This window comes from Diplotaxodon limnothrissa, linkage group LG10, assembly GCF_057381915.1.
Source record: "Diplotaxodon limnothrissa isolate DT_005_m linkage group LG10, D_limnothrissa_male_GT1.1, whole genome shotgun sequence".
In the NCBI taxonomy this organism is placed as follows: domain Eukaryota; kingdom Metazoa; phylum Chordata; class Actinopteri; order Cichliformes; family Cichlidae; genus Diplotaxodon; species Diplotaxodon limnothrissa.
In genome coordinates, this window is record NC_140605.1 from 35,374,333 (window position 1) to 35,397,295 (window position 22,963).

The window sequence follows — 22,963 nt, forward strand, 5'->3', positions numbered from 1 at the left end:
TCGCACCTTTCTGCAACTCCGTTAGTTGGCTAACCTCCCTCCGTGCTACTTTGATCTTGCCCTCTAGCCTCCTTCTCCATGGAGGGTACTGCCCCTTGTGGCTGTTCAACTTGTAGCCAAGCATCTCACTGATCACTGCTGCCGTATTGTATATCAGCTTGTTAGTGTCGGTAATCGTGGTTGTAGGTATCGTCCGTAGTGCTGCATTAACATCATCTAGCAGACCTTCTGAGGGTACTTCACGTAATCTTGGTAACCGGCTACGGGGGATCCAGGTTTCAAGCTTGGCCATGATCCTATTTTTCAGGTCAGTTCCTCTCGCACTCAACGATCCTTCTCCTATCGCACTTGGCTATGTACCCAATCTCGGGTGGGGGTGAAGAAAATGCTTTAAACAATATGGAATCAACTTAACAGGCTATTAATATATTACTACTATACTATAATCTTCACGTCATCATGTCCCTGGCGCGAGGAGGGGGGTTGTAAGGAAACTGGAAAAAAATAATGCAGACATGTGATAGTCACATGAAAAGGTGTGACTACAGAGCGTATATACACAATGTGTGGGTAAGAAAATCTTGCTGTCCAGTGCCGTTTAGCTGAAAGCAGCCACAGCCCTCTAACCTATTAATTTCCTGCAGGAGGAGGATGACCTGAAAAGAGCTCTGTGGATCTTTCTGTTTTAAATGTTGGAATACTTTTTTGTGTTTTATTTCCACTGAAGATGTTAAAAACTGAATTTCTTTATTGAAATGTTACTTGCAAATCTGTCTCTGACCAATGTTACTGCTAACCAGCAGTATCAAGGGGTTTTGGAAAGAGTTTTATTTTCCACTCTGACTACACTGCCATGTTGTTTATTTCTCTGCATTAATGGAATCATGCTTTTTACTTTAAGGAGCAAAGCTTTGTTCTGTGAGACGTCGCGATACATTCTCCTGTATAACCTTCTGTTTGCAGACACAGTACAGATGGCACTGAGTCAGTTATTGTATATTATTGCCGCTTGTAGGATAACACTAACATATCCTGTATGTGGTTTTCTCACCATGCTTGCCAATCTTACAACTGTGGTCTCTCCTGTCACGCTGGTGGTGATGTCTCTGGAGAGATATGTTGCTGTGTGCTACCCACTGAGGCATGCTAGCATCATCACTATCACCAACACAGGTGTGGCCATCATTGTGATCTGGGCCATCGGTTCACTAAATATCTTGACTCGAGTTCTTCTGCTGTTAGAGTTTCCTTTTGGAGCCCTTGATAGTCTGCAGATGAAAGACTTTTGCTCTAAAATAGCAATGTCTGGTGGGTCTATGTCTGATGATTACGACAAAGCCTTCACATGTGCTCTGTTTATTTCAGCAAGTGTGGCAATCACATGCTCTTATATCGGTGTTATAGTAGCAGCCAGGTCGGCCTCCACAGATAAAGCTTCAGCCCGTAAGGCTTGTAACACACTGCTGCTACATCTGGTGCAGCTGGGTCTCAGTCTTTCTTCAACCATTTGTAACCCACTACTCACAGCACTTGCAAGAGTTTTAACAAGGATAGTGTTTGTGCGCATCCAGATTGTTTTTTATGTTTGTATTTTCCTTTTCCCCAGATGTCTGAGTTCACTGATTTATGGTATCAGAGATCAAAGCATCAGACCTGTGTTCATATATTATCTTTGCTGTCGACTGAAATACTCAGTCATACAGCCAAGACTGAAGGCTGCGATCGAAGTAGAGTGTTAGTCAGAGTATACACCACGCTTACAAGCATACAAACCTCAAAGTACCGTACTGCAATTCTGGATAACTCCTGTTTCTGACTTGACTTTTGAATTTTTATTTAAAACCATACCGTTGTCAAATGACACACGTGAGGAATTGTTTGCTGCAGTTTACTAAAGGAACATAATTCTTTATAATTCTCTCAAATGATTACATGCTTTGGTAAAACAGGAAAGAGCGTCACATTTGTGTAACCCCGTAATCTGTGTACAGCCACTCTATCTCAAGCACTGCTCAGGCAAAGAAATTGCAGCAATTTTTAATTAGATGTAATTGGCCTACATCTGTCCTACTTCTAAACCTGCAGTTTAGCCTTGGAATTACTGCAGGTGTCCTAGAGGGTTTTCTTTCAGTTCCAAGTTCTGCAAATAAATTCAGCACTTTGGAAAACTAAAGGTGCTTTGTGTTGGTAAAGTTGTTCTCTGCTATCAGTCTTAAATAATTTGGTGAATTTTCAATCAACAAAACGTCTTAAATAGTTTGATCACAGACTTTTTGTATATAGTATGGTATTCACCCCATTACATAAATCGCCTTGAGGTGACTTTTGTGACTTTGTGATATATATATAGCTGTACTTTGCTTATTTACAGCTGCCAAAATGGCATAGATTATAGCGGCAACATGAGAGCATACCTTAAATAACCCAGCCTTACAGGTCTGCAGTTGAAAGCTTTTATTCAGGCAGCAGTGTGAGGTGAAGGATTCTCTGCAAGATACATGTAGATGTCACCAAACAGGGGCTGTGGGACAGTTGCTGGGGGAGAATATGGATCACGAGTCCCCAAAATGTGTAGTTTCTCCTTGTATCGTAGCTTTTTTTCCATGAACAGATGATCTGAGTGGTCTTGATTTGGGACAGGTGAGATTTTTATTCTACTGGACAGTCCATGTGTGAGTCAGTCATGTGACTGAAAACTATGGATTCAAAATTGAAAAACAAAACAAAAACAAAAAAACAATGAGAGAAAGGTTGCTGCCATTGGATGAGGTGGGAAATTAAGTTATAATGTGCTAACTTTGCTTAACATATGTTCACATTAAATAATGATGCTTTGTCAATGCATGAGATGACTGTTGCTGTGGTTTGGTGCTATATAAAAAAAACTTTATTTAGGGCTGGGCGATATGGCCTAAAATCAATATCACGATAAATAGAGCAGTTAACCTCGATAACGATAAATGGACGATAACCCCCCCAAGTGCCAAAAAAAACAAACTTTTTTTTTATTTTTTTTCATTTGATGGGGCTGTGGCAGGCAGCATAATTCCTCCAGTTATTTTGATAATATTATTCCCCCTAGACCTATTCATTGCAATTATATTATTACCACTTTAAAGGACTGTAAAATGTCACTGAAAATAAATGAAGACAATAGTAGTAAGTACTTTTAGTGGTTAAGATTTATTAACTGAACAAAATAAAAAGTGTAGGATACAATATGTAACCATGCTCTCTAAAAAATGTATATCCCTTGTAAACAAAATAGTTTAATAATAAATATGTTTCACATTGGCTATTCAGAAAGTAAACAATGATTGTGCAAATGTAATGCCATCATGGACAAAGGCCTATCTCTGCTAAGGCCTTGAGGTACTAGAACTTGTAAACAAATAATGTCACAAACACAAATGTCAATTGAACACAGAAAAAACTATAATAAATACTAAGCACTGCCATGTGACTCGTGAAAACTATAAACTCTTAAACAAAAACTTGTGCTGCAGGTGGTGGAAGAGGTTGGTTGTGTTACCTTGACTTGACGCAACAGTCTTTTTGCAGAGTTTACATTTAACAATTTTTTGATCAATATCATCCTTGTTGAATCCAAAATGTTGCCAAACGATTGATGATGCATTTTTTTTGTTAACAAGCGTCTCCTCTTCCTCCTCCACCATCTCTACCTCCGTCGCTGCTGCTTCAACATTTAAATCGTCCTCCATTTGTTCACCCGTGTCTCGTCTTGTTATGCTGGGCTCACACTGTGCGATTTTTGGCCCATTTTGAGCCGATTTTTGAGTCGTGCGACCGTTTTGGCGATCGGCCCGATTTTGGCCTTCATCTGCGTCATGCATCGTATAGTATACGTGGGGTAACGAGAAGCGATTGACACCTCACGACGAGCTCCCGATCATCAATCGCTTGGTCGCGAGGATTCACGACCGTCGTGAGGGTGTCACCGCAGTTTGTCACACTGCGCACGCGCAAACACAAATGTCAGCGAAAAAGACGGAGCAGCACGACAGTGCAGCGTGTGATCTGGACACAAGCGACGGAGGCACAACTTGTAGAACTTTGGAAAGCTCATCCGAGCCTTTTCGATGTGGCCTCACAAAATTATCACGACCACAACAACCGTGAAAATAGTTGGATTTACATGCTGCTCAATCACAGCTGACTGATCATGTTTTTCATTAGCAATTTAGCAAAGTTGATGGTGGTGGTGTGTCTGTGTGAGTGAAAGACAGAGAGGGAGCGAGCGACAGAATTTCTGTTATAACCTTCATTTTATGGACGCACAGTGTGACTCAGGTCGCATCAGAGCATCGGGCCGTATAGTGTGAGACCTGCATCGTGACCTATGAACTTCTAACCCCTGCGAGTCAACCATGCAGTTTGAGCAGGAGCTGAATAACGTGACTGAAAAAATCGCACAGTGTCTGCCCAGCTTAACAGGTAGTAGAGTCATGTGACTCCACCCCGTCAAGTCTGTAACGTAGCACAGCGTCTTAAAGGGACATGAACATCGCCAACCTGCACATGCCTTTTCTTTTTTTAAAATACCGAATTTACCGACATGGGCAAAATGACGTCGATGAGAGTCATAAATTTCGGTAACGATAAATTTTTGATATATCGCCCAGCCCTAACTTTATTACATTTACAACATTACAATAATGTTACCTATTAGATTTCAATAATGTATCCACCATCTGAGTTACAGCACAGTCCTTTTCTAAAGTTTTCTACAGTTTCCATATCTTCTCTCTCTGCTTATATAAGCTTATATTATGAAATATGTGATGAATAGGACAGAAAATAGAAATTATGATACTCATTACATGAGTTTTAAAACAATCATTTGTCATTCTTATTTCTTTTTAAGTTCTCCCTGTTACCAAAGAACTTGCTCAAAGGGGGTCATACAGCTGTTGGTCTCTTTACGTTTTCTTTTCTTTTTTCTTTTCTTTTCTTTTTGCCTGTCCCGTTTGGCTCTTTTGCCATCAGAATTGTTGTCTAAAGGCAAAGAAAGATGCCCACTTTACCAAACTGACCATCCCAGCCTTGCCGTAATGGTCTATTTGATTCACCTTTTATTGTTTATTTTATTTTCATTTGCTGAACACGGGACAGACTTGACTGGGGGAAAGAAGGGGAGAAAGAAAGAGGGAAAGAAAAACAGCTGAGAAGAGGGACGGGGGAGAAGGGCAAAAGACATAAACCAACAGAACGGGCAGGAAAAAAAATGCATATATCAATCACCTGGATCACCTGTTGAGAAAGAAAAAAGAAAACAAGCAGAAGAGAACGAGAGTAATAGAATAAACAACATCACAATATAACAGTAAATACTAAATATTAAACATTATTGTGCAGCACATAAGATCGACAGAACACAGTGTGCTTTGAGGTAGGAGCCAAAAAGGGTGTAGTTTGTGGGTGTGATCACCCGTGTGCACACCTGTGAGCATGGATGCGCTTGTTTTTTTAAAAGGTTCCTTCATGTAATGATCTGCTAGAGGGTGTGGGGGGGCCACAGCCCCGTCCTCCAGGGCATGAAGCAGGTGTGGAGGAGATCAAAACTCCAGACATCCAGAGGCCCCCAGAACACAAGAGACCAAGGAAGACCAACAGAGGGGCAGCCACGCCACTGTCCCAGAAAGAGCTGAGGAGAGTCCCGTCTTTTTACGTTTTCACTGTATCATTGTCAGGCCTTTACCTTACAATATGAATTGCCTTGAGCCAACTGTTGTTGTCATTTGGTACTGCCTAAATAAAACTGAGTGGGGGTGTCCAATCCCAGGCCTCGAGAGCTACAATTCTGCAGCTTTAAGATGCATCCCTACTCCAACACAGCTGAATCAAATTATCTCTTCAGCATGCCATCAAGTTTGGCAAAGGCCTGATAACAAGCCATTCATTTGATTCAGGTGAGTTGGAACAAGGATACATCTAAAAGCTGCAGGAAGGTAGCTCTTGAGGACTGGGATTGGACAACCCTGTCCTATAGAAACTCATTCCCATCACAAAGTACACACTCTACTCTTTTTCAAATGAGAACCATGGCCTCAGACCCAGAGGTGCCAATTCCTATTCCAGCTGCTTTACATTGGCTTAAAATTGCCCTAGATAAAACTGGAGGTCATGCTTAAGAAAGTCAACAACCCCTGCAAAAAGCAGAGACAAAATCCTGAGGTCGCAAAGCTAAACACCATTTACCCCTGGGCCAGATTCTAGACAAGGAAATAATTAACAGAATGACAATCACAATGGGACAGCACTGGCAGATACCCACCAGGAATGAATCTGACTTATTGCCAGCAATGCAAACTAAGGTCTCATTGTGGTTCTCTAGGGAGGTAATAACCTAAAACAGCTTTAATACCCAATATTTCCAAAAGACACGCCAAAGGATCCCCTGAGGGATGCAGTAAAATGCTTTCTCTGAATCTAAAAAACTCAGAGAGAAACTCTCTGGTCTCAGCATCTAGACCCAAGACAAAAACCGCATTGTTCCTCCTGAATCTAAGTTTGACAAACAAACAGTGGTGTGGTGGCAATTTTTCACACCAGCCTAATAAGCAACCAAAGACCCAGACAGACTTTTTTCCTCTTTCTCTCTCTCTCTCTCTCCTGCATTGCTCCACCTGGGTGGAGCACACTGCAGGCTCGCGCCTTTGGCCCATGCACCTAAAACTAATCATGTATCTGTGACTCATCATCCTGTTTTCCCACCCACTACTTCAGGCAGGGGCTCTGAGCTTCTCGTTGCTGGACTGTTGAGTAAAACATGTTAGAGTAAATCCTGGTGTTACGTTCCTCTGCAGCCCCTAATCTCTTCAGTGGGTTCAGCTATTGCAAATTGACCACACCTAGTCGGGTGTGCATAAAAGGATACCTGAGGCAGGCTTTTAGGGAGACTCACTAGCCCTTGCTTTACCAGCCATTTTAACCAACTTGCAATGAATTTTAAGATTAAAATCTCTTCTCACCTAAATTCTGGTGTTCGTCTCCTTATTTATGATGAGGCTTTCGAGCCCGGTGGCAATATAAGTGGGGACTCGTCCAGGATCATTTGGATATTTTTGTGAAGACTGAATATCAGTTTTTGTTTTACTTTTAAGTGGGTGAGTGATGGTGTTCACTGTAATTGGGCAAACTCCCTTTTGTCATGAACCGAAGTTCAGTACACAAGCTGGACCCAGAAGCAGAGACAACACGCACAGGAGTACGAAAAATAAACTTTATTTCAACTAAAGGTGTCCCGGAAGGGTCAAAGGAAAACACGCGAGAAACTAGAAAAACCAAGGGACCGGGGGATGAGTTACGCAGGAAGGCAGTAATCGGGACTGTGGGAGGAGTCAAAGCGGGGCCGTGGGAGCCGGAGGGAGGGGTGAGGGTCCGCGGGGGAGCTCCAGGAAAGTAGAGGTGATTGGTACCGGAGGCAATCCAAGCTCCAGACGGGCAGGTGGCTCAAAAACACGCCGAGCTGTTACCACTGTGAGACGACTAACGGACTGGCGTGGAGCAGCTGGCTGGGCTGGATCAAATAGTCCACCTGATAATCGCCTGAGATGGGATGCAGAGCGCATTGGGCTTGATATTCCGTGACCCTGGACGGTAGGAGAGAGTGAAGTTAAAGCGAGTGAAGAATAGAGACCAGCGGGCTTGGCGTGGATTTAACCTTTTGGCAGTTCTGAGGTACATTAGATTTTTATGGTCTGTCCATATGAGGAAAGGCTCTCCAGCCCCCTCCAGCCAGTGGCGCCATTCTTCTAAGGCAAGCTTAATAGCCAGGAGCTCCCTGTCGCCAATGTCGTAGTTCCTCTCCGTGGGGGTGAGTCGGCGCGAGAAGTAGGCGCATGGTCAGAGTTTACCTTGAGGCCCGGATCGCTGGGAGAGAACTGCTCCAGCTCCAGCATCAGACGCATCAATCTCTACGATAAACTGCTTAGAAGTGTCAGGATGGGTTAGAACGGGTGCGGATGTGAATAATTGCTTTAATTTAACGAAGGCTGCGTGGGCCTCTGGGGGCCAGGTGAAAGGTACCTTAGATGAGGTGAGCTGGGTGAGAGGCGTGGCCACTTGGCTGTAGTTCCGAACGAAGCGGCGATAAAAATTTGCGAACCCGAGGAAGCTTTGGAACTTCTTCCGTGACTCCGGGACCGGCCTTTCCAGCACCGCCTTGACCTTCACTGGGTCGGTCTTCACCTGTCCACCTGCTAGGATGTAGCCCAAGAAGGAAACAGATGAAGCATGGAACTCACATTTCTCTGCCTTGACGTACAGTCTGTTCTCGAGCAGCCGCTGTAATAAACTCCTCACATGGACGTGATGCTCTTCGAGAGTCCTGGAGAAAACCAGAATATCATCCAGGTACACAAAAACAAACACGTTCAGGAAGTCCCGTAACACGTCATTGACTAGGGCCTGAAAAACCGCCGGGGCGTTAGTTAAACCAAACGGCATCACCAAATTTTCAAAGTGCCCTAATGGAGTATTGAAGGCCGTCTTCCATTCATCACCCTCTTGTATCCGAACCAGATGATAGGCATTCCGCAGGACCAGCTTGGTGAAAACTGTGGCTTCCTGGAGTGGTTCGAAACGGAGATGATTAGTGGGAGGGGATATTTATTCTTGACAGTGATGTCGTTCAAACCTCGGCAATCGATGCACGGTCGGAGCGACCCGCCCTTTCTTCCCCACAAAGAAAAAGCCCGCACCGACAGGGGAGGACGACAGCCTGATTATTCCTGCTGTCAGCGACTCTTGGATGTAACTCACCATAGTGTCTCTTTCAGGACGAGACAGGTTGTACAATCTGCTAGAGGGCAGCGGAGCTCCCGGGAGTAAATCAATGGCGCAGTCATATGGTCGGTGAGGTGGCAGTGAGAGCGCCTTATCCTTACTAAACACCTGCTGTAAATCATGATATTCTGGGGGAATGGAAGAGAGGTCTGGTGCTTGTGGCGGGACTGGAATCTGTTCCACTGAGGCGGGTGGAACGGCTGACCTCAAGCAGTTTGCCAGGCAAAACAGACTCCAGCTGGTGATTCTTCTTCCGGCCCAATCAATGTGAGGATTATGTCTCTGTAGCCAGGGGTAGCCTAAGATAAGCGGGGTGTCAGGGGAGGGGAAAGTGAAAAAGGAAAGTAGCTCATTGTGGTTTTCTGATGTGACTAACTGTACTGGCGCGGTTTGGTGAGTGATAAAAGCAAACACCTGATTATTCAACGTAGACGCGGGGATGGGAGGTTCAAGCGGAGTAAGTGATAACTCTAACTTCTTAGCCAGTTTCTCATCCATGAGGTTCTGTTCCACCCCGGAGTCCACCAGCGCGGGGCATGTGAAAGTCTCGTTGTTAGTCACGATGGTAACAGACAGTAACAATTGGGGTCTAGTTGTGCTTAAAGTGCTGCCCACCCGTATCCCCGGATTTACCGGTGGGCCGGTTCGTTTGGGCGGACCGGGCAAGCAGCGATGCGATGACCGGGCTTCCCACAGTACGGGCAGTCCCCAGCCCGAAAACAGCGTTCCCTTTTCTCTGGTGAAAGCCGGGAGCGTCCGATTTGCATGGGTTTGGGCGGGGGAGGCGATGGAGAACGCGTGCACGCAGCCGTGGGTGGGGACGATGAAACTCGAAACTCGGTGCGCAATATGGGTCCTAAAGGCTTAAGCCGCTGCTCGGCATCCCTCTCCCGCAGGCGTCTATCGATCCTGCGGGCGAGGAGCCAGTTCTTCGAAGGATTTTGTTGCCTCGTGGAACGCTAGTTGGTCTTTCATCTGATCATTTAGCGAGCGTAAAAAGACCCCACGGAGGGCCGAATCGGGCCAACCCACGGCAACTGCCCTGGTACGAAACTCGACTATATACTCGGCAACACTGCGCCGCCCCTGACGGAGCGCCAGCAATTTCTGTGCGGCGTCGTCCTCCGAGACTGGAGGAGAGAACGTCGCCTTGAACTCCTCCAGAAAATCATCATAGTCGCAACCACGAATGGGGTGAGAGGTTAAATAAGCCTCAGCCCATGCTAGAGCTCGTCCCCGTAACAGCCCCACAAAGTGGGAAATTTTAGCAGCATCCGTGGGGAAGGCGTGCGGCTGAAGAATAAGGAGCATTGGAAAAGGAACCCTCCACACAGGTCTAACTCCCCGTGGAAGGGTTCCAGCGGCGGAGGTGAAACGCTGTGGAGTAAATGCAATTGACACCCCTTTCTCAACGAGAAGTCTGGGCTCGGGTGAGCCTGAGTGCTGAAGATATCTACCTATTCAGAACACTGGTGCAGCATAAAGAAACAAACAAACCAACAGAGACACACAAGAGGGAAAAAAAGAAGGCCACATATATGGGGAGAGTTCCAGAAAGGAACGGGGAAAAAGAATAGGGTAAATATGGCATATATGAGAGCATATGTGTGTGTGTGTGTGTGTGTGTGTATATATAAACAAACACCCAGCACGCCCCTGCGGGCGGTTTATCCTTCAAGCTCGGGTCCTCTACCAGAGGCCTGGGAGCTTGAGGGTCCTGCGCAGTATCTTAGCTGTTCCCAGGACTGCGCTCTTCTGGACAGAGATCTCCGATGTTGTTCCTGGGATCTGCTGGAGCCACTCGCCTAGCTTGGGAGTCACCGCACCTAGTGCTCCGATTACCACGGGGACCACCGTTACCTTCACCCTCCACATCCTCTCGAGCTCTTCTCTGAGCCCTTGGTATTTCTCCAGCTTCTCGTGTTCCTTCTTCCTGATATTGCTGTCATTCGGAACCGCTACATCGATCACTACGGCCGTCTTCTTCTGTTTGTCTACCACCACTATGTCCGGTTGGTTAGCCACCACCATTTTGTCCGTCTGTATCTGGAAGTCCCACAGGATCTTAGCTCGGTCATTCTCCACCACCCTTGGGGGCATCTCCCATTTTGACCTCGGGACTTCCAGGTTATACTCGGCACAGATGTTCCTGTACACTATGCCGGCCACTTGGTTATGGCGTTCCATGTATGCCTTGCCATGCCATGTATGTATCTTGCACCCTGCTGTTATGTGCTGGATTGTCTCTGGGGCATCTTTACACAGCCTGCACCTGGGGTCTTGCCTGGTGTGATAGACCCCAGCCTCTATGGATCTTGTGCTCAGAGCTTGTTCTTGTGCTGCCATGATTAGTGCCTCTGTGCTGTCTTTCAGTCCAGCTTTGTCCAGCCACTGGTAGGATTTCTGGATATCAGCCACCTCCTCTATCTGCCGGTGGTACATACCGTGCAGGGGCCTGTCCTTCCATGATGGTTCCTCATCTCCCTCCTCTTTCTTGGGTTTCTGCTGCCTGAGGTATTCACTGAGCACTCGGTCAGTTGGGGCCATCTTCCCAATGTATTCTTGGATGTTTGTTGTCTCATCCTGGACTGTGGTGCTGACACTCACCAGTCCCCGGCCCCCTTCCTTCCGCTTAGCGTACAGCCTCAGGGTGCTGGACTTGGGGTGAAACCCTCCATGCATGGTAAGGAGCTTTCTTGTCTTTATGTCAGTGGCTTCTATCTCCTCCTTTGGCCAGCCTATTACCCCAGCAGGGTACCTGATCACGGGCAGGGCGTACGTGTTGATGGCCCGGATCTTGTTCTTACCATTCAGCTGACTCCTCTGGACTTGCCTGACCCTCTGCAGGTACTTGGTGGTTGCAGCCTTTCTAGCGGCCTCTTCATGGTTCCCATTTGCCTGCGGGATCCCCAGGTACTTGTAACTGTCCTCTATGTCTGCAATGTTGCCTTCTGGTAGTTCAATCCCCTCAGTTCTGACTACCTTCCCTCTCTTTGTTACCATCCGACTACACTTCTCCAGTCCGAACGACATTCCAATGTCATTGCTGTATAGCCTGGTAGTGTGGATCAGTGAATCGATGTCTCGTTCACTCTTGGCATACAGCTTGATGTCATCCATGTACAGGAGGTGGCTGACAACTGCTCCGTTCCGTAGTCGGTATCCGTAGCCAGTCTTGTTAATGATCTCACTGAGGGGGTTCAGGCCTATGCAGAACAGCAGTGGGGACAGAGCATCTCCTTGGTAGATCACGCACTTGATGGTGACTTGTGCTATGGGCTTGGAGTTGGCCTCTAGTGTTGTACGCCACATCCCCATTGAGTTCCTGATGAAGGCTCTTAGGGTCCCATTGATCTTGTACAATTCTAGGCATTCCAGTATCCAGCTGTGGGGCATTGAGTCATAGGCCTTCTTGTAATCAATCCAGGCAGTGCACAGGTTGGTCAGTCTGGTCTTGCAGTCTCGGCTGACTGTTCTGTCTACCAGTAGCTGGTGTTTTGCGCCTCTGGTATTCTTGCCAATCCCTTTCTGTGCCCCACTCATGTATTGACCCATGTGCCTGTTCATCTTAACCGATATGATGCCTGACAGGAGCTTCCATGTAGTACTGAGGCAGGTTATTGGTCGGTAGTTGGAGGGGACCGGTCCCTTCTTGGGGTCCTTGGGGATCAGGACCGTCCGACCTTCGGTTAGCCATTCCGGGTGTCTCTCGTTAACTAGCAGCTGGTTCATTTGTGCTGCCAGACGCTCGTGGAGTGCAGTCAGCTTCTTTAGCCAGTAGGCGTGAACCATGTCGGGCCCTGGTGCTGTCCAACTCTTCATACTGGAGACCCTTTCTTGGATATCTGCCACTGTGATGGTTATGGGACCCTGTTCAGGGAGGTCGCTGTGGTCTGAACTCAGATCCACTAGCCACTGAGCATTGCCGTTATGGGTTACGTCCTTCTCCCATATGCTCTTCCAGTATTGCTCCGTCTCCAGCCTGGGTGGTGCTGTTCTCTTATTGTTCCCTTGCCACTGAGAGTACACCTTTGCTGGTTCTGTGGAGAACAGCTGGTTTATTCTCCTGCCTTCTATCTCTCTGGTGTACCTCCTCAAGCGGCTGGCCAAGGCTGTGAGCCTTTGCTTGGCAGTTTCCAAGGCCTCAGGTATGGACAGCTTGCTGTATTTCTTATGCACCTTCTTTGTCGCACCTTTCTGCAACTCCGTTAGTTGGCTAACCTCCCTCCGTGCTACTTTGATCTTGCCCTCTAGCCTCCTTCTCCATGGAGGGTACTGCCCCTTGTGGCTGTTCAACTTGTAGCCAAGCATCTCACTGATCACTGCTGCCGTATTGTATATCAGCTTGTTAGTGTCGGTAATCGTGGTTGTAGGTATCGTCCGTAGTGCTGCATTAACATCATCTAGCAGACCTTCTGAGGGTACTTCACGTAATCTTGGTAACCGGCTACGGGGGATCCAGGTTTCAAGCTTGGCCATGATCCTATTTTTCAGGTCAGTTCCTCTCGCACTCAACGATCCTTCTCCTATCGCACTTGGCTATGTACCCAATCTCGGGTGGGGGTGAAGAAAATGCTTTAAACAATATGGAATCAACTTAACAGGCTATTAATATATTACTACTATACTATAATCTTCACGTCATCATGTCCCTGGCGCGAGGAGGGGGGTTGTAAGGAAACTGGAAAAAAATAATGCAGACATGTGATAGTCACATGAAAAGGTGTGACTACAGAGCGTATATACACAATGTGTGGGTAAGAAAATCTTGCTGTCCAGTGCCGTTTAGCTGAAAGCAGCCACAGCCCTCTAACCTATTAATTTCCTGCAGGAGGAGGATGACCTGAAAAGAGCTCTGTGGATCTTTCTGTTTTAAATGTTGGAATACTTTTTTGTGTTTTATTTCCACTGAAGATGTTAAAAACTGAATTTCTTTATTGAAATGTTACTTGCAAATCTGTCTCTGACCAATGTTACTGCTAACCAGCAGTATCAAGGGGTTTTGGAAAGAGTTTTATTTTCCACTCTGACTACACTGCCATGTTGTTTATTTCTCTGCATTAATGGAATCATGCTTTTTACTTTAAGGAGCAAAGCTTTGTTCTGTGAGACGTCGCGATACATTCTCCTGTATAACCTTCTGTTTGCAGACACAGTACAGATGGCACTGAGTCAGTTATTGTATATTATTGCCGCTTGTAGGATAACACTAACATATCCTGTATGTGGTTTTCTCACCATGCTTGCCAATCTTACAACTGTGGTCTCTCCTGTCACGCTGGTGGTGATGTCTCTGGAGAGATATGTTGCTGTGTGCTACCCACTGAGGCATGCTAGCATCATCACTATCACCAACACAGGTGTGGCCATCATTGTGATCTGGGCCATCGGTTCACTAAATATCTTGACTCGAGTTCTTCTGCTGTTAGAGTTTCCTTTTGGAGCCCTTGATAGTCTGCAGATGAAAGACTTTTGCTCTGAAATAGCAATGTCTGGTGGGTCTATGTCTGATGATTACGACAAAGCCTTCACATGTGCTCTGTTTATTTCAGCAAGTGTGGCAATCACATGCTCTTATATCGGTGTTATAGTAGCAGCCAGGTCGGCCTCCACAGATAAAGCTTCAGCCCGTAAGGCTTGTAACACACTGCTGCTACATCTGGTGCAGCTGGGTCTCAGTCTTTCTTCAACCATTTGTAACCCACTACTCACAGCACTTGCAAGAGTTTTAACAAGGATAGTGTTTGTGCGCATCCAGATTGTTTTTTATGTTTGTATTTTCCTTTTCCCCAGATGTCTGAGTTCACTGATTTATGGTATCAGAGATCAAAGCATCAGACCTGTGTTCATATATTATCTTTGCTGTCGACTGAAATACTCAGTCATACAGCCAAGACTGAAGGCTGCGATCGAAGTAGAGTGTTAGTCAGAGTATACACCACGCTTACAAGCATACAAACCTCAAAGTACCGTACTGCAATTCTGGATAACTCCTGTTTCTGACTTGACTTTTGAATTTTTATTTAAAACCATACCGTTGTCAAATGACACACGTGAGGAATTGTTTGCTGCAGTTTACTAAAGGAACATAATTCTTTATAATTCTCTCAAATGATTACATGCTTTGGTAAAACAGGAAAGAGCGTCACATTTGTGTAACCCCGTAATCTGTGTACAGCCACTCTATCTCAAGCACTGCTCAGGCAAAGAAATTGCAGCAATTTTTAATTAGATGTAATTGGCCTACATCTGTCCTACTTCTAAACCTGCAGTTTAGCCTTGGAATTACTGCAGGTGTCCTAGAGGGTTTTCTTTCAGTTCCAAGTTCTGCAAATAAATTCAGCACTTTGGAAAACTAAAGGTGCTTTGTGTTGGTAAAGTTGTTCTCTGCTATCAGTCTTAAATAATTTGGTGAATTTTCAATCAACAAAACGTCTTAAATAGTTTGATCACAGACTTTTTGTATATAGTATGGTATTCACCCCATTACATAAATCGCCTTGAGGTGACTTTTGTGACTTTGTGATATATATATAGCTGTACTTTGCTTATTTACAGCTGCCAAAATGGCATAGATTATAGCGGCAACATGAGAGCATACCTTAAATAACCCAGCCTTACAGGTCTGCAGTTGAAAGCTTTTATTCAGGCAGCAGTGTGAGGTGAAGGATTCTCTGCAAGATACATGTAGATGTCACCAAACAGGGGCTGTGGGACAGTTGCTGGGGGAGAATATGGATCACGAGTCCCCAAAATGTGTAGTTTCTCCTTGTATCGTAGCTTTTTTTCCATGAACAGATGATCTGAGTGGTCTTGATTTGGGACAGGTGAGATTTTTATTCTACTGGACAGTCCATGTGTGAGTCAGTCATGTGACTGAAAACTATGGATTCAAAATTGAAAAACAAAACAAAAACAAAAAAACAATGAGAGAAAGGTTGCTGCCATTGGATGAGGTGGGAAATTAAGTTATAATGTGCTAACTTTGCTTAACATATGTTCACATTAAATAATGATGCTTTGTCAATGCATGAGATGACTGTTGCTGTGGTTTGGTGCTATATAAAAAAAACTTTATTTAGGGCTGGGCGATATGGCCTAAAATCAATATCACGATAAATAGAGCAGTTAACCTCGATAACGATAAATGGACGATAACCCCCCCAAGTGCCAAAAAAAACACGTTTTTTTTTTTTTTTTCATTTGATGGGGCTGTGGCAGGCAGCATAATTCCTCCAGTTATTTTGATAATATTATTCCCCCTAGACCTATTCATTGCAATTATATTATTACCACTTTAAAGGACTGTAAAATGTCACTGAAAATAAATGAAGACAATAGTAGTAAGTACTTTTAGTGGTTAAGATTTATTAACTGAACAAAATAAAAAGTGTAGGATACAATATGTAACCATGCTCTCTAAAAAATGTGTATCCCTTGTAAACAAAATAGTTTAATAATAAATATGTTTCACATTGGCTATTCACAAAGTAAACAATGATTGTGCAAATGTAATGCCATCATGGACAAAGGCCTATCTCTGCTAAGGCCTTGAGGTACTAGAACTTGTAAACAAATAATGTCACAAACACAAATGTCAATTGAACACAGAAAAAACTATAATAAATACTAAGCACTGCCATGTGACTAGTGAAAACTATAAACTCTTAAACAAAAACTTGTGCTGCAGGTGGTGGAAGAGGTTGGTTGTGTTACCTTGACTTGACGCAACAGTCTTTTTGCAGAGTTTACATTTAACAATTTTTTGATCAATATCATCCTTGTTGAATCCAAAATGTTGCCAAACGATTGATGATGCATTTTTTTTGTTAACAAGCGTCTCCTCTTCCTCCTCCACCATCTCTACCTCCGTCGCTGCTGCTTCAACATTTAAATCGTCCTCCATTTGTTCACCCGTGTCTCGTCTTGTTATGCTGGGCTCACACTGTGCGATTTTTGGCCCATTTTGAGCCGATTTTTGAGTCGTGCGACCGTTTTGGCGATCGGCCCGATTTTGGCCTTCATCTGCGTCATGCATCGTATAGTATACGTGGGGTAACGAGAAGCGATTGACACCTCACGACGAGCTCCCGATCATCAATCGCTTGGTCGCGAGGATTCACGACCGTCGTGAGGGTGTCACCGCAGTTTGTCACACTGCGCACGCGCAAACACAAATGTCAGCGAAAAAGACGGAGCAGCACGACAGTGCAGCGTGTGATCTGGACACAAGCGACGGAGGCACAACTTGTAGAACTTTGGAAAGCTCATCCGAGCCTTTTCGATGTGGCCTCACAAAATTATCACGACCACAACAACCGTGAAAATAGTTGGATTTACATGCTGCTCAATCACAGCTGACTGATCAATGTTTTTCATTAGCAATTTAGCAAAGTTGATGGTGGTGGTGTGTCTGTGTGAGTGAAAGACAGAGAGGGAGCGAGCGACAGAATTTCTGTTATAACCTTCATTTTATGGACGCACAGTGTGACTCAGGTCGCATCAGAGCATCGGGCCGTATAGTGTGAGACCTGCATCGTGACCTATGAACTTCTAACCCCTGCGAGTCAACCATGCAGTTTGAGCAGGAGCTGAATAACGTGACTGAAAAAATCGCACAGTGTCTGCCCAGCTTAACAGGTAGTAGAGTCATGTGACTCCACCCCGTCAAGTCTGTAACGTAGCACAGCGTCTTAAAGGGACATGAACATCGCCAACCTGCACATGCCTTTTCTTTTTTTAAAATACCGAATTTACCGACATGGGCAAAATGACGTCGATGAGAGTCATAAATTTCGGTAACGATAAATTTTTGATATATCGCCCAGCCCTAACTTTATTACATTTACAACATTACAATAATGTTACCTATTAGATTTCAATAATGTATCCACCATCTGAGTTACAGCACAGTCCTTTTCTAAAGTTTTCTACAGTTTCCATATCTTCTCTCTCTGCTTATATAAGCTTATATTATGAAATATGTGATGAATAGGACAGAAAATAGAAATTATGATACTCATTACATGAGTTTTAAAACAATCATTTGTCATTCTTATTTCTTTTTAAGTTCTCCCTGTTACCAAAGAACTTGCTCAAAGGGGGTCATACAGCTGTTGGTCTCTTTACGTTTTCTTTTCTTTTTTCTTTTCTTTTCTTTTTGCCTGTCCCGTTTGGCTCTTTTGCCATCAGAATTGTTGTCTAAAGGCAAAGAAAGATGCCCACTTTACCAAACTGACCATCCCAGCCTTGCCGTAATGGTCTATTTGATTCACCTTTTATTGTTTATTTTATTTTCATTTGCTGAACACGGGACAGACTTGACTGGGGGAAAGAAGGGGAGAAAGAAAGAGGGAAAGAAAAACAGCTGAGAAGAGGGCCGGGGGAGAAGGGCAAAAAACAAAAACCAACAGAACGGGCAGAAAAAAAAATGCATATATCAATCACCTGGATCACCTGTTGAGAAAGAAAAAAGAAAACAAGCAGAAGAGAACGAGAGTAATAGAATAAACAACATCACAATATAACAGTAAATACTAAATATTAAACATTATTGTGCAGCACATAAGATCGACAGAACACAGTGTGCTTTGAGGTAGGAGCCAAAAAGGGTGTAGTTTGTGGGTGTGATCACCCGTGTGCACACCTGTGAGCATGGATGCGCTTGTTTTTTTAAAAGGTTCCTTCATGTAATGATCTGCTAGAGGGTGTGGGGGGGCCACAGCCCCGTCCTCCAGGGCATGAAGCAGGTGTGGAGGAGATCAAAACTCCAGACATCCAGAGGCCCCCAGAACACAAGAGACCAAGGAAGACCAACAGAGGGGCAGCCACGCCACTGTCCCAGAAAGAGCTGAGGAGAGTCCCATCTTTTTACGTTTTCACTGTATCATTGTCAGGCCTTTACCTTACAATATGAATTGCCTTGAGCCAACTGTTGTTGTCATTTGGTACTGCCTAAATAAAACTGAGTGGGGGTGTCCAATCCCAGGCCTCGAGAGCTACAATTCTGCAGCTTTAAGATGCATCCCTACTCCAACACAGCTGAATCAAATTATCTCTTCAGCATGCCATCAAGTTTGGCAAAGGCCTGATAACAAGCCATTCATTTGATTCAGGTGAGTTGGAACAAGGATACATCTAAAAGCTGCAGGAAGGTAGCTCTTGAGGACTGGGATTGGACAACCCTGTCCTATAGAAACTCATTCCCATCACAAAGTACACACTCTACTCTTTTTCAAATGAGAACCATGGCCTCAGACCCAGAGGTGCCAATTCCTATTCCAGCTGCTTTACATTGGCTTAAAATTGCCCTAGATAAAACTGGAGGTCATGCTTAAGAAAGTCAACAACCCCTGCAAAAAGCAGAGACAAAATCCTGAGGTCGCAAAGCTAAACACCATTTACCCCTGGGCCAGATTCTAGACAAGGAAATAATTAACAGAATGACAATCACAATGGGACAGCACTGGCAGATACCCACCAGGAATGAATCTGACTTATTGCCAGCAATGCAAACTAAGGTCTCATTGTGGTTCTCTAGGGAGCTAATAACCTAAAACAGCTTTAATACCCAATATTTCCAAAAGACACGCCAAAGGATCCCCTGAGGGATGCAGTAAAATGCTTTCTCTGAATCTAAAAAACTCAGAGAGAAACTCTCTGGTCTCAGCATCTAGACCCAAGACAAAAACCGCATTGTTCCTCCTGAATCTAAGTTTGACAAACAAACAGTGGTGTGGTGGCAATTTTTCACACCAGCCTAATAAGCAACCAAAGACCCAGACAGACTTTTTTCCTCTTTCTCTCTCTCTCTCTCTCTCCTGCATTGCTCCACCTGGGTGGAGCACACTGCAGGCTCGCGCCTTTGGCCCATGCACCTAAAACTAATCATGTATCTGTGACTCATCATCCTGTTTTCCCACCCACTACTTCAGGCAGGGGCTCTGAGCTTCTCGTTGCTGGACTGTTGAGTAAAACATGTTAGAGTAAATCCTGGTGTTACGTTCCTCTGCAGCCCCTAATCTCTTCAGTGGGTTCAGCTATTGCAAATTGACCACACCTAGTCGGGTGTGCATAAAAGGATACCTGAGGCAGGCTTTTAGGGAGACTCACTAGCCCTTGCTTTACCAGCCATTTTAACCAACTTGCAATGAATTTTAAGATTAAAATCTCTTCTCACCTAAATTCTGGTGTTCGTCTCCTTATTTATGATGAGGCTTTCGAGCCCGGTGGCAATATAAGTGGGGACTCGTCCAGGATCATTTGGATATTTTTGTGAAGACTGAATATCAGTTTTTGTTTTACTTTTAAGTGGGTGAGTGATGGTGTTCACTGTAATTGGGCAAACTCCCTTTTGTCATGAACCGAAGTTCAGTACACAAGCTGGACCCAGAAGCAGAGACAACACGCACAGGAGTACGAAAAATAAACTTTATTTCAACTAAAGGTGTCCCGGAAGGGTCAAAGGAAAACACGCGAGAAACTAGAAAAACCAAGGGACCGGGGGATGAGTTACGCAGGAAGGCAGTAATCGGGACTGTGGGAGGAGTCAAAGCGGGGCCGTGGGAGCCGGAGGGAGGGGTGAGGGTCCGCGGGGGAGCTCCAGGAAAGTAGAGGTGATTGGTACCGGAGGCAATCCAAGCTCCAGACGGGCAGGTGGCTCAAAAACACGCCGAGCTGTTACCACTGTGAGACGACTAACGGACTGGCGTGGAGCAGCTGGCTGGGCTGGATCAAATAGTCCACCTGATAATCGCCTGAGATGGGATGCAGAGCGCATTGGGCTTGATATTCCGTGACCCTGGACGGTAGGAGAGAGTGAAGTTAAAGCGAGTGAAGAATAGAGACCAGCGGGCTTGGCGTGGATTTAACCTTTTGGCAGTTCTGAGGTACATTAGATTTTTATGGTCTGTCCATATGAGGAAAGGCTCTCCAGCCCCCTCCAGCCAGTGGCGCCATTCTTCTAAGGCAAGCTTAATAGCCAGGAGCTCCCTGTCGCCAATGTCGTAGTTCCTCTCCGTGGGGGTGAGTCGGCGCGAGAAGTAGGCGCATGGTCGGAGTTTACCTTGAGGCCCGGATCGCTGGGAGAGAACTGCTCCAGCTCCAGCATCAGACGCATCAATCTCTACGATAAACTGCTTAGAAGTGTCAGGATGGGTTAGAACGGGTGCGGATGTGAATAATTGCTTTAATTTAACGAAGGCTGCGTGGGCCTCTGGGGGCCAGGTGAAAGGTACCTTAGATGAGGTGAGCTGGGTGAGAGGCGTGGCCACTTGGCTGTAGTTCCGAACGAAGCGGCGATAAAAATTTGCGAACCCGAGGAAGCTTTGGAACTTCTTCCGTGACTCCGGGACCGGCCTTTCCAGCACCGCCTTGACCTTCACTGGGTCGGTCTTCACCTGTCCACCTGCTAGGATGTAGCCCAAGAAGGAAACAGATGAAGCATGGAACTCACATTTCTCTGCCTTGACGTACAGTCTGTTCTCGAGCAGCCGCTGTAATAAACTCCTCACATGGACGTGATGCTCTTCGAGAGTCCTGGAGAAAACCAGAATATCATCCAGGTACACAAAAACAAACACGTTCAGGAAGTCCCGTAACACGTCATTGACTAGGGCCTGAAAAACCGCCGGGGCGTTAGTTAAACCAAACGGCATCACCAAATTTTCAAAGTGCCCTAATGGAGTATTGAAGGCCGTCTTCCATTCATCACCCTCTTGTATCCGAACCAGATGATAGGCATTCCGCAGGACCAGCTTGGTGAAAACTGTGGCTTCCTGGAGTGGTTCGAAACGGAGATGATTAGTGGGAGGGGATATTTATTCTTGACAGTGATGTCGTTCAAACCTCGGCAATCGATGCACGGTCGGAGCGACCCGCCCTTTCTTCCCCACAAAGAAAAAGCCCGCACCGACGGGGGAGGACGACAGCCTGATTATTCCTGCTGCCAGCGACTCTTGGATGTAACTCACCATAGTGTCTCTTTCAGGACGAGACAGGTTGTACAATCTGCTAGAGGGCAGCGGAGCTCCCGGGAGTAAATCAATGGCGCAGTCATATGGTCGGTGAGGTGGCAGTGAGAGCGCCTTATCCTTACTAAACACCTGCTGTAAATCATGATATTCTGGGGGAATGGAAGAGAGGTCTGGTGCTTGTGGCGGGACTGGAATCTGTTCCACTGAGGCGGGTGGAACGGCTGACCTCAAGCAGTTTGCCAGGCAAAACAGACTCCAGCTGGTGATTCTTCTTCCGGCCCAATCAATGTGAGGATTATGTCTCTGTAGCCAGGGGTAGCCTAAGATAAGCGGGGTGTCAGGGGAGGGGAAAGTGAAAAAGGAAAGTAGCTCATTGTGGTTTTCTGATGTGACTAACTGTACTGGCGCGGTTTGGTGAGTGATAAAAGCAAACACCTGATTATTCAACGTAGACGCGGGGATGGGAGGTTCAAGCGGAGTAAGTGATAACTCTAACTTCTTAGCCAGTTTCTCATCCATGAGGTTCTGTTCCACCCCGGAGTCCACCAGCGCGGGGCATGTGAAAGTCTCGTTGTTAGTCACGATGGTAACAGACAGTAACAATTGGGGTCTAGTTGTGCTTAAAGTGCTGCCCACCCGTATCCCCGGATTTACCGGTGGGCCGGTTCGTTTGGGCGGACCGGGCAAGCAGCGATGCGATGACCGGGCTTCCCACAGTACGGGCAGTCCCCAGCCCGAAAACAGCGTTCCCTTTTCTCTGGTGAAAGCCGGGAGCGTCCGATTTGCATGGGTTTGGGCGGGGGAGGCGATGGAGAACGCGTGCACGCAGCCGTGGGTGGGGACGATGAAACTCGAAACTCGGTGCGCAATATGGGTCCTAAAGGCTTAAGCCGCCGCTCGGCATCCCTCTCCCGCAGGCGTCTATCGATCCTGCGGGCGAGGAGCCAGTTCTTCGAAGGATTTTGTTGCCTCGTGGAACGCTAGTTGGTCTTTCATCTGATCGTTTAGCGAGCGTAAAAAGACCCCACGGAGGGCCGAATCGGGCCAACCCACGGCAACTGCCCTGGTACGAAACTCAACTATATACTCGGCAACACTGCGCCGCCCCTGACGGAGCGCCAGCAATTTCTGTGCGGCGTCATCCTCCGAGACTGGAGGAGAGAACGTCGCCTTGAACTCCT

At 45.9% G+C, this 22,963-nt stretch overlaps 2 protein-coding genes across 2 annotated transcripts; both read left to right on the forward strand.

The window, feature by feature from the left end:
• The first annotated feature begins 755 nt into the window (after positions 1–755).
• Positions 756–1,739, forward strand: LOC146624851 (odorant receptor 131-2-like). Its single transcript, XM_085363484.1, has one exon. It carries the CDS (start codon positions 756–758, stop codon positions 1,737–1,739), a length of 984 nt encoding a protein of 327 aa, XP_085219610.1.
• Positions 1,740–13,750: 12,011 nt separating this feature from the next.
• LOC146624852 (odorant receptor 131-2-like) lies at positions 13,751–14,734 on the forward strand. The gene has a single exon (XM_085363485.1). The coding sequence runs from the start codon at positions 13,751–13,753 to the stop codon at positions 14,732–14,734; it is 984 nt and encodes a 327-aa protein (XP_085219611.1).
• Positions 14,735–22,963: the final 8,229 nt, after the last annotated feature.